Here is a 14,118-nt window from a genome sequence, read left to right on the forward strand (position 1 = left end):
ATTTAAGAAAAGCGGTAATATATAGCACCCAAAGTGAGGGAGGGTTGAATGCTCTGGATTTTAAAACCTCTAATATAATATTTAAAATTAAATGGATGCAAAACTATTTAAGAAATAAGGATTGCATCTGGAATATCATCCCTAATTTAATATTCCAACAAATTGGTGGTCTAGAATTCTTACTCAAATGCAACTTTGATATGGGTAATATAACAATACTCCAAGTGCAACTGTTGAGGATTTTGTAGCCTCAATACAATTAGAAGGAATTGACATTTTAAACTATAAATGTAATAACATGTATATAAGGAAACTATGTCAATATGTTACTATTCCCTCTGCTAAAATGTACTGGAATGCAGCCCTAGGACAAGTGAACTGAAACAAAGTTTCGTTGTTATCTGGTAAATATTGTATATCTAATAAGGTGAAAGAAGTATCATACAAACTCATTCATAGAATCTACCCTGTAAAGACCTTTATTATACACAGATTTAAAATAGCTATTGATAACAAATGTGTATTTTGTGATTGAGACACAGAGACTCTTGACCATTTATTTTGGGATGCTCTTATGTCAGAAGATTTTGGTGTGAGTTAGAAGATTTTATTTTAAAAGAAACAACTATTAATGTTAATTTGAAAGACTCTGATATTATGTTTTATTTTGAACCAAATGATATGGACCCTGATTTAACTTTCATTGTTAATTTGTTTATCGTTCATGGAAGATTCTTTGTCCCTAAAATTAAGTGGGCAGAGAACAAACCCCTTTTCACATTATTTAAGATAGAATTGAAATATTATTTTGAAATGATCAGTAAATGTAAAAACAAAAAAGCAATACGCACCATAAAAGTATTTAACAAATTGAAAATTCATCTTGATATGTAATACCCCTGTCTGTTAGGTTTTATACTCTTGTTTGTATATTTCTGTTTTGTTTTTTTGGGCATTTGCTGTGTTCATAATAAAAAATATATTTAAAAAATAAATTAAAAATTAAAAAATGAAGAAGTAAAAAAAAAAAATTGTGCCTTTTGTATGACCACCCAGAAACAGTGTTGCATCTTTTTTTTGCATTGTATTCATGTAAGGAATCTGTGGCAAGACATCAGGTGATTTATAATTGAACACATTTATGAAGATTTTACACTATTACAAAGAAATGTGCTGCTTGGATTCTTTACTTATGGTAGAAATAAGTTGAAACAATTTTCTGTAATTCCTTTCATTAGTATTTTGGCAAAATTGTATATTCACAAATGTAAATTGACAAGCAAAACACCACATTTTATTACCTTGCAAAAAAAATGGAACTATATTTTAAGACAGTTAAAAACTCTGGCAACAAAAAAGCTGTTAGAATTATAAATGTGTTCCCCTATGTACTTTTTGTATTGATTTGTTATGAATAAAATAAAAAAGACAGCCAGTGACAGCTAAAAAACAAAAATGTAAAACCTTTCGGAATTAAACGTGTTAGCGCCATCTACTGCATGGAGGAAGCATGTTAGAATACATAACATTTCTAGATGTGCGTGCTGGCAATTTTTTTATTTCACCTTTATTTAACAAGGTAGGCTAGTTGAGAACAAGTTCTCATTTGCAACTGCGACCTGGCCAAGATAAAGCGTAGCAATTCGACACATACAACAACACAGAGTTACACATGGAATAAACGAAACATACAGTCAATAATACAGTAGAACAAAAGAAAAGAAAAAGTCTATATACAGTGAGTGTAAATGAGGTTAAGGCAATATATAGGCCATGGTGGCGAAGTAATTACAATATAGCAATTAAACACTGGAATGGTAGATGTGCAGAAGATGAATGTGCAAGTAGAGATACTGGGGTGCAAAGAAGCAAGATAAATAAATTAATACAGTATGGGGATGAGGTAGGTAGATAGATGGGCTGTTTACAGATGGGCTATGTACAGGTGCAGTGATCTGTGAGCTGCTCTGACAGCTGGTGCTTAAAGCTAGTGAGGGAGATATGAGTCTCCAGCTTCAGAGATTTTTGCAGTTCGTTCCAGTCATTGGCAGCAGAGAACTGGAAGGAAAGGCGGCCAACGGAGGAATTGGCTTTGGGGGTGACCAGTGAGATATACCTGCTGGAGCGCATGCTACGAGTGGGTGCTGCTATGGTGACCAGTGAGCTGGGGCTTTACCTAGCAGAGACTTGTAGATAACCTGTAGCCAGTGGGTTTGGCGACGAGTATGACGCGAGGGCCAACCAACGAGAGCGTACAGGTCGCAATGGTGGGTAGTGTATGGGGCTTTGGTGACAAAACGGATGGCACTGTGATAGACTGCATCCAGTATGTTGAGTAGTGTGTTGGAGGCTATTATATAGATGACATCACCGAAGTCGAGGATCGGTAGGATGGTCAGTTTTACGAGGGTGTGTTTGGCAGCATGAGTGAAGGATGGTTTGTTGTGATATAGGAATCCGATTCTAGATTTAATGTTGGAATTGGAGATGCTTAATGTGAGTCTGGAAGGAGAGTTTACGGTCTAACCAGACACCCAGGTATTTGTAGTTGTCCACGTATTCTAAGTCAGAGCCGTCCAAAGTAGTGATGCTGGACGGGCGAGCAGGTGCGGGCAGTGATCGATTGAATAGCATGCATTTAGTTTTACCTGCGTTTAAGAGCAGTTGGAGGCCACGGAAGGAGAGTTGTATGGCATTGAAGCTCGTCTGGAGGTTAGTTAACACAGTGTCCAAAGAGGGGCCAGAAGTATACAGAATGGTGTCGTCTGCAAGAGCAGCAAGAGCAATATCATTTATGTATACAGAGAAGAGAGTCGGCCTGAGAATTGAACCCTGTGGCTTACCCATAGAGACTGCCAGAGGTCCGGACAACAGGCCCTCCGATTTGACACATTGAACTCTATCAGAGAAGTAGTTGGTAAACCAGGCGAGGCAATCATTTGAGAAGTTAAGGCTGTCGAGTCTGCCAATAAGAATGTGGTGATTGACAGAGTCGAAAGCCTTGGCCAGGTCGATGAATACGGCTGCACAGTAATGTCTCTTATCGATGGCGGTTATGATGTCGTTTAGGACCTTGAGCGTGGCTGAGGTGCACCCATGACCAGCTCTGAAACCAGATTGCATAGCGGAGAAGGTACGGTGGGATTCGAAATGGTCGGTAATCTGTTTGTTAACTAGGCTTTTGAAGACATTAGAAAGACAGGGTAGGATAGATATAGGTCTGTAGCATTTTGGGTCTAGAGTGTCACCCCCTTTGAAGGGGGGATGACTGTGGCAGCTTTCCAATCTTTGGGAATCTCAGATGATACGAAAGAGAGGTTGAACAGGCTAGTAATGGGGGTTGCAACAATTTCGGCAGATAATTTTAGAAAGAGAGGGTCCAGATTGTCTAGCCCAGCTGATTTGTATAGGTCCAGATTTTGCAGCTCTTTCAGAACATCAGCTATCTGGATTTGGGTGAAGGAGAAATGGTGGGGGCTTTGGCGGGTTGCTGTGGAGGGTGCCCAGGCAGTTGACCGGGGTAGGGGTAGCCAGGTGGAAAGCATGGCCAGCCATAGAAAAATGCTTATTGAAATTCTCAATTATAGTGGATTAATCAGTGGTAACAGTGTTTCCTAGCCTCAGAGCAGTGGGCAGCTGGGAGGAGGTGCTCTTATTCTCCATGGACTTTACAGTGTCCCAGAACTTTTTTGAGTTAGTACTACAGGATGCAAATTTCTGTTTGAAAAAGCTAGCCTTAGCTTTTCTAACTGCCTGTGTATATTTGTTCCTAACTTCCCTGAAAAGTTGCATATCACGGGGGCTATTCGATGCTAATGCAGAACGCCACAGGATGTTTTTGTGCTGGTCAAGGGCAGACAGGTCTGGAGTGAACTAAGGACTATATCTATTCCTAGTTCTACATTTTTTGAGTGGGGCATGCTTATTTAAGATGGTGAGGAAGGCACTTTTAAGGAATAGCCAGGCATCATCACTGACGGGATGAGGTCAATGTCATTGATGACCTGGAGCCAGTGGGTTTGGCGACAGATAAGTAGTGAGGGCCAGCCAGAGCATACAGGTCGCAGTGGTGGGTAGTATATGGGGCTTTGGTGACAAAACAGATGACACTGTGATAGACTACATCCAGTTTGCTGAGTAGAGTGTTGGGGGCTATTTTGTAAATGACATCGCCGAAGTCAAGGATCGGTAGGATAGTCAGTTTTACGAGGGTATGCTTGATGGCATGAGTGAAGGCTTTGTTCCGAAATAGGAAGCCAATTCTAGATTTAATTTTGGATTGGAGATGCTTAATGTGAGTCTGGAAGGAGACTATCAGTCTAACCAGACACGTAGGTATTTGTAGTAGTCCACATATTGTAGGTCAGTACCGTCCAGAGTAGTGACGCTAGTCGGGCGGGAGGGTGCGGGCAGCAATCGGTTGAAGAGCATGCACTTAGTTTTACTAGCACTTAAAAGCAGTTGGAGGCCACGGAAGGAGTGTTGTATGGCGTTGAAGCTTGTTTGGAAGGTTTGTTTGTAGAGTGTCCAAAGAAGGGCCAGATGTATACAGAATGGTGTCGTCTGCGTAGAGGTGGATCAGAGAATCACCAGCAGGAAGAGCGACATCATTGATATATACAGAGAAAAGAGTCGGCCCGAGAATTGAACCCTGTGGCACCCCCATAGAGACTGCCAGAGGTCCGGACAACAGGCCCTCCGATTTGACACACTGAGCTCTGTCTGAGAAGTAGTTGGTGAACCAGGTGAGACAGTCATTTGAGAAGCTAAGGCTGTTGAGTCTGCCGATAAGAATGCTGTGATTGACAGAGTTGAAAGCCTTGGCCAGGTCGATGAAGATGGCTGCACAGTACTGTCTTTTATCGAAGGCGGTTAGGATATCGTTTAGGACCTTGAGCTTGGCTGAGGTGCACCCATGACCAGCTCTGAAACCAGATTGCATTGTGAAGGTACGGTGGGATTCGAAATGGTCTGTGATCTGTTTATTAACTTGGCTTTCGAAGATTTTAGAATGGCAGGGCAGGATGGATATAGGTCTATAACAGTTTGGGGCTAGAGTGTCTCCCCCTTTGAAGAGGGGGATGACTGCGGCAGCTTTCCAATCTTTGGGGATCTCAAACAATACGAAAGAGAGGTTGAATAGGCTAGTCATAGGGGTTGCAACAATTTCGGAGGATCATTTTAGAAAGAGAGGGTCCAGATTGTCTACCCCATTAAGGAATTAAGGAAAGAAATTGCACAAATTAACTTTTAACAAGGCACACCTGTTAATTGAAATGCATTCCAGGTGACTACCTCATGAAACTGGTTGAGAGAATGCCAAGATTGTGAAAAGCTGTCATCAAGGCAAAGGGTGGCTACTTTGATGAATCTCAAATATAAAATATATTTTGATTTGTTTAACACGTTTTTGGTTACTACATAATTCCATATGTATAATTTCATAGTTCTGATGTCTTCATTTTTACTATTTTCTACATTGTAGAATAATAAAGAAAAACCCTTGAATGAGTAGGTGTGTCCAAACTTTTGATTGGTACTGTATATCGGTACACCCTTAATTTAAGCATTACGAAACGTGTATTCGATCAAATAAACCTCACTTAGTAACTAAGCCCTTCGTTTTTTTCTTGACCAAATTCGACACTCATTGACCTCCATACAAAAACTCCTTGCTTGGTGGGCTAAACAACGAAAACATGCCACCTGAGGGAGGGAGACAGATGGGCCTCTCTTCCTTTCTGGAGGTTCAAAATCGTATTATAAACTTGGTGGTTCAAGCCCTGAATGCTGATTAGCTGAAAGCCATTGTATATCAGACTGTATACCAAGGATATGACAACATTTATTTTTACTGCTGCAATTACATTGGTAACCAGATTATTATAGCAGTAAGGCACCTCTGGGGTTTGTGGTATATTGCCAATATACCACGGCTAAGGGCTGTATCTAGGCACTCTGCGTTGTATCGTGCTTAAGAACAGCCCTTAGCCATGGTATATTGGCCATATACCACACCCCCTCGGGCCTTATTGCTTAAATGGATTATGGTTCAATTGTGACTGACTGACCTACAAATAATGACTAGTTATTTATGACACAAGCTTTCACTGTTGGCTGCAATGTCGAACAAGCCCAGTGGCACTGAGAGAGGGGGACGTGGAGGTGTCCTGTGTGCAAATATGTATTTGGTATTTTATTAGGATCCCCATTAGCTCTTGCAAAAGCAGCAGGTACTCTTCCTGGGGTCCACACCAAACACGAAACATCATACAGAATGACATAACACAGAACATCAATAGACAAGAACAGCTAAAGGACAGAACTACATATATTTTTAAAAAGGCCACATAGTTTGTGTGTATGTATTGATATGTAGGCTATCTAGGTCAAATAGGGGAGAGGCATTGTGCCGCGCGGTGTTGCTTTAACTGTTTTTTAAACCAGGTTTGCTGTTTATTTTAGCAATATGAGATGGAAGTTCCATGCATGTGATGACCATTTCCTAACTTATGTCAATAAAGTTGTCTCCTCTTTGAATGAGTTAAAATAATGCCTCTCTCGGCCCCTCTCCCAGTTTTTGACGAAATTGAAAACGTATCAGTTATCCCTTTCACGAGGTTGGAGTAAAACAAAGTTCAACTACAACGGCGCCGGAGGAGATGGCAAACGTTTTACGGGCTCCTAACCAATTGTGCTATTGTGAGTGTTTCACGTTATAACTTATTTTGTACATAATGTTTCTGCCACTGTCTCATATGACTGTAAAGAGCTTCTGGATATCAGAACAGCAATTACTCACCTCGTACTGGACAAAGTTTTTTTCTTTACCGAGTGGACGCAAAGGATTTACTTCAGACACCGGACAAGGCCTAATCCCCGTCATTCACATGAAGAGACAGAGATATAGGGGTCGTAGGTCAGGGTGAATTGTAAGAATCCAATGGCGAGCTGTTAACCCGCCTCTACCATCAGTCCTATTAGCCAACATGCAATCATTGGATAATAAACTGGATGAGCTCCGATCAAGACTATCCTACCAACGGGACATTAAAAACTGCAATATCTTATGTTTCATCGAGTCGTGGCTGAACGACGACATGGATAGCATACAGCTGGCTGGGTTTTCCTTGCATCGACAAGATAGAACAGCTGCCTCCAAACAAGAAAATGCTCATCCAGAGACGGCGCTCCTAGTGGCCAGGGACTTAAATGTAGGGAAACTTAAATACGTTTTCTACCAGCCTGTTACGTGTGCAACCAGATTTAAAAAAAACTCTAGACCACCTTTACTCCACACACAGAGACACGTACAAAGCTCTCCCTCCCTGATTCCTGCTTTCAAGCAAAAACTAAAACTGGAAGTACCAGTGACTCGCTAAATACGGAAGTGGTCAGATGACGCAGATCCTAAACTACAGGACTGTTTTGCAAGCACAGACTGGAATATGTTCCTGGATTCTTCCAATGGGATTGAGTACACCTCAGTCACTGCCTTCATCAATACGTGCATCGATGACATCGTCCCAACAGTGACCGTATGTTCATACCCCAACCAGAAGCCATGGATTACAGGCAACATCCACACTGAGCTAAAGGGTAGAGCTGCCACATTCAAGGAGCAGGACTCTAATCCAGCTATGCCCTCCGACGAACCATCAAACAGGCATTACAGGACTAAGATTGAATTTTACTACACCGGCTCTGACGCTCATCGGATGTGGCAGGGCTTGTACACTATTATGGACTACAAAGGGAAAAACACAGACGTGAGCTGCCCAGTGACACAAGGCTACCAGACGAGCTAAATTATTTCTATGCACGCTTCGAGGCAAGCGACACTGAAGCATGCATGAGAGCACCAGCTGTTCCAGACGACAGTCTGATCACGCTCTCCGGGGCCAGACGGATTACCAGGACGCGTACTCCGAGCATGCGCTGACCAACTGGCAAGTGCCTTCACTGACATTTTTCAACATGTTCCTGGCTGAGTCTGTAATACCAACATGTTTCAAGCAGACCACCATAGTCCCTGTGCCCAAGAACACCAAGGTAACCTGCCTAAATAACTACTGACCCGAAGCACTCACGTCAGTAGTCATGAAGTGCTTTGAAAGGCTGATTATGGCTCACATCAACACCATTACCCCCAGAAACCCTAGACCCGCACCAATTTGCATACCGCAACTGGACTTCCTGACGGGCCACCCCCAGGTGGTAAGGGTTGGTGACATCTGCCACGGTGATCCTCAACACAGTGGCCCCTCAGGGGTGCGTGCTCAGCCCCCTCTTGTAATCCCTGTTCACCCATGACTGTATGGCGAAGCACGACTCCAACACCATGAAGTTTGCCGATGATACAACAGTGGTAGGCCTGATCACTGACAACAATGAGACAGCCTATAGGGAGATCAAAGACCTGGCAGTGTGGTGCCAGGATAACAACCTCTCCCTCAACGTGATCAGGGAAAAGATCCTTAGTGTCCACATCACCAACAAACTGTCATGGTCCAAACACATCAAGACAGTTGTAAAGAGGGCACAACAACGCCTATTCCCCGTCAGGAGACTGAAAAGATTTGGCATGGGTCCCCAGATCCTCAAAAAGGTCTACAGCTGCACCATCGAGAGCATCCTGACTGGTATGGCAACAGCTCGGCCTCCAACCGCAAGGCACTACAGAGTAGTAAGTACGGCCCAATACATCACTGGAGCCAAGATTCATGCCATCCAGGACCTCTATACCAGTGTCAGAGGAAGGCCCTAAAAATAGCCAAAAACTCCAGGCACCCTAGTCATAGACTGTTCTCTCTGCTTCCGCACAGCAAGCGGTACCGGAGGGCCAAGTCTAGGCCCAAAAGGTTTATTAACAGCTTCTATCCCCAAGCCATAAGACTCCTGAAAAGCTAACCATTTTATTTAAGACAGCGTTAATCATGACAATTATCTAAGGAATAATTTTTCACTTCTCATTGACTTGGTGTAGAAACCTGTTGTTTGGTTAAAGATATTCCTGCTCAATCAACACGACATTTTTAAAGAGTTCTGACATCGCTCATGTTCGGCCATCTAAAACTTGTTTGGTAGCATTACTGTCTATCAAGAGGCAAGTTGCATCCAGTGAGTTGTCAATTTATTGGAATTTCCCATTTAAAATTGCAACAGCAATAATTCTACCAGACACCTATTTTGCTAAAAAGAAATGTCACTTTTCCTTGATGTGCAACACAGAGTTGCCGATAAAAGGTGTTGTACATTATTAAATCTATGGTAAAACTGTGGTAGATATTAACATATCAACTCTGCCATTAAAAGAACAAACAATACATTCATAAAAACAGAGAATATATACAATAACAAATAAAATAGGTGTAGAAGATCAAGGTATAGCAAACCAGTCTTCATTATGAGAAGTGACAACGCAAAGAGAAATAAGAAACAGAAGAACAAAAAGGCATGCCTAGTTGAGGCACCCAGTCTTAGTGGATCAGTAATATTAGTTTGCCACACAGTCCATATTATCACAATTTGGATTAACAAATATTATGTCAAATAGCAAATAATATATTTTCATATCCCTTCTGTAAAGTGCCAATCAACTCCACATTTTTTTATTTTTTTTATCTTCCTTTTCAGGCCTCTTCTTCACACTCATCCAAAGACTCAGAACCTCTCCAGGTCTTTGGGATGGTCAGGCAGGTCCTCCAGAAGGGCAGGGTTCCTCCTGTAGATGTAGGCGTTGGCATCGTCGTCCAGCTTCACCAGCTCAGCCAGCGAGGACACACAGGTGTCATGGTCTGTCAGCATCCCAGGCAGGCGGGATGCCGTTCGCTGGATGCGACAGGAACGACGGACTGGTGTCAGGAACTTCAGATCCTTGATGGTGCTCTTTCGCCTGGAACCACTTGCACATGCCTCACCGTCGATTATTCTCTTAACACTAAAAGGGGGAAAGAGATGGACAGCATTCTGTGATTAGTTGAAAGCCATGTCAGTTTATACATTTCAATATAGAGATGTAAAGTAGTGCTGTTCTCCATGACCTCCAGAAGTTGATATAAATGGAAGTGATGTTATAACAGGATTACAGCAGGTATTTTTAAAGACAAGAAATCTCACCTTTGCAGGTATGGAGTTGTCTTCACACTGTATTTCACCACCGATGTGCCGTCTGCCTCTGGTGTCGTCTCCATCAAACAGTCGTCGTCATGAACTTCATCAATATAACCCTTCCTTACTTTCTGCTCTGAAGCTCCCTCTCCTACTTGACACTTCACTTCAACATCCTTATTCACAGGAGACTCAATCCTTTCTTCAGATTCCTTATTTGTCAGTCTCTCCACCATTTTCTCTATAGATTCATCCCTTTTCTCATTCGGGTCTTCTAAAACAGAAACACCAATGAACATAACACGTTAGTACAGTTAACAAGTTCATCACTTACACGATTTGAGTCTGTGTTGCATAATTTGAATTAGGCAGACGTGAAATGAGCAGTAAATTTGTCTGCATTTGTGTTCGCTGTGAATGTAAATGCATTAACCACAAAATGTACCATCCACACATGCTGAGGGCTTCTCCAATGCATCACTAAGGTTGACCACAATCTGTGATAAGACATAGGACAGAGGCAATGAGGTTATATTTAAGAGTTTTGATGAATAAAACAACCGTATATAGGTTTCTTACATCATTCATTCTGACCTCTGGATCAACAGGAAGAAAATCTGTATCAGAGTTGTCAAGCAGGTCCAATGTCATGTTCATTGTCAGTGGAGTTGAGGCACAGGCTGCCTCCTGTTCAATGACCACCTGGTTGTTTTTAAGCCAAACAGTCGGTTCAGGCTCATCAACAGGTTGTTGTGGCTCCTGGTCAACGGGCTGAGGTGCAACATTGGTCTTTAGTTGAGAGACAGCTGTGGATTCTGGGTGCACTTCAGGCTCTGGCTGCACAAATGGTTTAGACTTTGGGGGTGCCACTGCTGATATGGGAGGCCTTTTCAGAGTCTTTCCCTTGGATGCCAGCCACTCTGCCAGCTTTGTCCTGGGAATCAAAAACATAACTTAAAACAATTTTGAGCACTTGACCTAAGTACCAAAAGTTATGACAATTTTTATAAATGTAATTTAAAAAATAATAATCGCAAACCTTCTCTCTTCAGCAGTCTCTGTGTTAGCCCTGTACTGGCTTCGGGTGCTGGCAACTGGAATCTTGTGAACCTTCTTGTCAGTTGCCACTGTTATCTTAGGCTTGGTGCCCTGCGGTAGCTCTTTCCCCTTAGATATCATGGCAGACCTAGTGGAGCTTGGGCGAGCTGTGGTAAATGGAGCAGTTCTGAAAGGAGGGACTGCAGAGTGAACGCCCATGGGACGGCGTATAGCTGAGACTGGACACTTGGAGACTGGAGGAGGCCCATTGGACACAGACTTGGATCTTGAGGGTTGACATGATTGGGGGGGCTTAAACGTGCCACGCCCAGGCAAATCAGCAACGGATTTGGACTTTGTCAAATTTCCAGGCTTTTGGCTCTTAGCTTTGGGCACAGCGGTCGTCGTAGCTGCTTTGCTTTCTAGCCCTCCCTCCAGGCCACTAGGCTTCCTGAAGGAGCTTATTTTGGATTGGACAACCTTGCCTTTGTATGCGCCAGGGACAGGTTTAACTGGGACGGTAGCTGGAGGCTTTGGGGCCTCTGCAACCAGCTTTCTCTGTCTGACAGCCTGTTTGGTGAGAAAGGCTTGGCTCAAGGTGTTGCGTCTCTTCGTATCGCCAGTGGTTGTTGCCATCACATCTTTCTGCTCCGTCTTGACCTTCTTTAGAGCATTCTCTCCCTTTCCCAAGTCCTCCTTTTTATTGCTCTTGGAATGCAGAGGAGCAGATTGAGCAGCCACTGTTTTAGTAGGAGCAGCTCTGGTAATTAAACACTTAGTGGATCCACTTGTTGGTTTGGCATTCTCTTTGTTGCCCTAATAATAGCAGACAGGACAAAGAAACAACACAGATAAATTAGACATCATACATAGATAGTCCAACCCCTAAGCACTTGGGTGGTGGGGGGGTGTTGTAAATTCAATCTGGAGTGCCAGTGTGCTCTGGGCGTTAGTAAATTCAGAGTGTTTAGCCCTCGGGAACGATCAGCGCGCACACTGAACGCTATGGCAAGTTGATCTATACCAGGTATGAGCAGGAGGGTCGGGTCAAGCGGGTGGTGAAGGCCCAGCAGGTGTGGCATGCCATTATTGAGTCCCAGACTGAGACGGGCACCCCCTATATGCTTTACAAGGACGCATGCAACAGGAAGAGCAATCAGCAGAACCTGGGCACCATTAAGTCCAGTAACCTTTGTACCGAAATTGTAGAGTACACCAGCCATGATGAGGTGAGGGCAATCGATTACCTAAACTGTTTGAACTACTGAAGCTGTCTGAAATTGCACCCTATTCCATATTTGGTGCACTACTTTTGACCAAGTCCACACCTGTTCCCTGTATCCAGGGCCCTGGTTGAAGGTAGTGGACTATACAGGGATTAGGCTGACATTTTGGACGCAATCTGAGACCAGCCTCGATTTGGTCCCGTGTGGCTCAGTTGGTAGAGCATGGTCTTTGCAACGCCAGGGTTGTGGGTTCGATTTCCACGGGGGACCAGTACGGAGAAAAAAAATGTATGCCTTCACTACTGTAAGTCGCTCTGGATAAGAGCGTCTGCTAAATGACTAAAATGTAAATGTAAAATATTGATCCAAGCGTTCTGACCTCACAACGGCAGTCAAGCACCCAAGCTAACTGTCTAACGTTGGCTAGCTTAGTAGCTACTTCTAGACACAAAATGAGAACACACCACACTGACCATTTTCCTCGCCCTAGCAGAGCTGGTTAGGCTGTTTTCATGTTATCCAGACCGTTGGTGACTGTGAAGCTGAAAACAATTTAATTACGTTTTTTCCCCCGACGTTTACTGACACCCGCCATATTCAACGTTTGTTGAGAGTTCGTAAATTCATCAGTAATTCTGCTCTGAAATCAGATTACATAGCCAGAGAGAATTTACGAACGCACCCATATTTACCTTACCTTTTTTAAGTTAGTGTTCTTTCTTGTAACTGTGGCCATTTTCTTCCTGCCCTAAAAAAATATAAATATAGGTGATCAGTAACAGAGCTAGAATATTTGTGGGAAAAGTTTTTACAAGGAATTCTGATTCTAAAACGTACGTTTTTACGGCTAGCTGCCTACATAACTAGCAGTTTACTAACTAGTGATACTATGTTATATATTATGAACGTTTTTCGACCGCGTTGGCTTGCAACCCGTAACGTTAGGTAGTTAACTGGAAACAGCGTAAGAAGTTGCTGGAAAACTATCAAGTCGGGTGTAAATTTCAATCCAGAAGGTTTAACTAGCGAACGTACCTTGTTATTGAATGTATTGTAGACAAACAAAGAGGAAAACCGACGGGCACAGACAAAAGCTAAAACGTCTCTCACAAAACAAACCCATTCAACTTTCGCGCTGTATAATGGCAAATAAGATTGGTCCGGATGTTGTCAGGGGAAACTCATTTTAGCCAATCGAAAGTCTCGAGATGAGGTCATGGGACATTTTGGAGGAGGGTCTGGGCGGGTTCATCTGAGAAGGATTCCATCTGCACTTTTGAATGTTTGAACCATAATAGAATTCCTAAACTACTGGCTGCCTGCAACACCCCAGATGGGATAGGGAGGCATTTTATATACACTGCTCAAAAAAATAAAGGGAACGCTAAAATAACACATCCTAGATCTGAATGAATGAAATAATCTTATTAAATACTTTTTTCTTTACATAGTTGAATGTGCTGACAACAAAATCACACAAAAATAATTAATGGAAATCCAATTTATCAACCCATGGAAGTCTAGATTTGGAGTCACACTCAAAATTAAAGTGGAAAACCACACTACAGGCTGATCCAACTTTGATGTAATGTCCTTAAAACAAGTCAAAATGAGGCTCAATAGTGTGTGTGGCCTCCACGTGCCTGTATGACCTCCCTACAACGCCTGGGCATGCTCCTGATGAGGTGGCAGATGGTCTCCTGAGGGATCTCCTCCCAGACCTGGACTAAAGCATCCGCCAACT

The 14,118-nt window shown here is 42.9% G+C and overlaps 1 protein-coding gene across 3 annotated transcripts; it reads right to left on the reverse strand.

Annotated features, from left to right (window-relative positions):
• Positions 1-9,111: 9,111 nt before the first annotated feature.
• On the reverse strand, positions 9,112-13,538 carry LOC115154358 (cytoskeleton-associated protein 2). 3 transcript variants are annotated; one of them, XM_029700516.1, is made up of 8 exons: positions 13,410-13,525; positions 13,072-13,122; positions 12,848-12,916; positions 11,150-11,964; positions 10,690-11,044; positions 10,556-10,607; positions 10,120-10,384; positions 9,112-9,940 (listed from the first exon to the last, which is right to left on the reverse strand). In XM_029700516.1, the coding sequence occupies exons 3-8, from the start codon at positions 12,848-12,850 to the stop codon at positions 9,664-9,666; spliced, it is 1,767 nt and encodes a 588-aa protein (XP_029556376.1). In that variant the 5' UTR covers positions 12,851-12,916; positions 13,072-13,122; positions 13,410-13,525; the 3' UTR covers positions 9,112-9,663. The 3 variants fall into 3 exon arrangements, with proteins under 3 accessions (XP_029556376.1, XP_029556375.1, XP_029556373.1); XM_029700515.1 differs by lacking the exon at positions 12,848-12,916 and having other exon boundaries at positions 10,705-11,044; positions 13,410-13,538; XM_029700513.1 differs by lacking the exon at positions 12,848-12,916 and having other exon boundaries at positions 13,410-13,538.
• Between the last annotated feature and the right edge of the window lie 580 nt (positions 13,539-14,118).

This window comes from Salmo trutta, chromosome 19, assembly GCF_901001165.1.
Source record: "Salmo trutta chromosome 19, fSalTru1.1, whole genome shotgun sequence".
NCBI lineage: Eukaryota > Metazoa > Chordata > Actinopteri > Salmoniformes > Salmonidae > Salmo > Salmo trutta.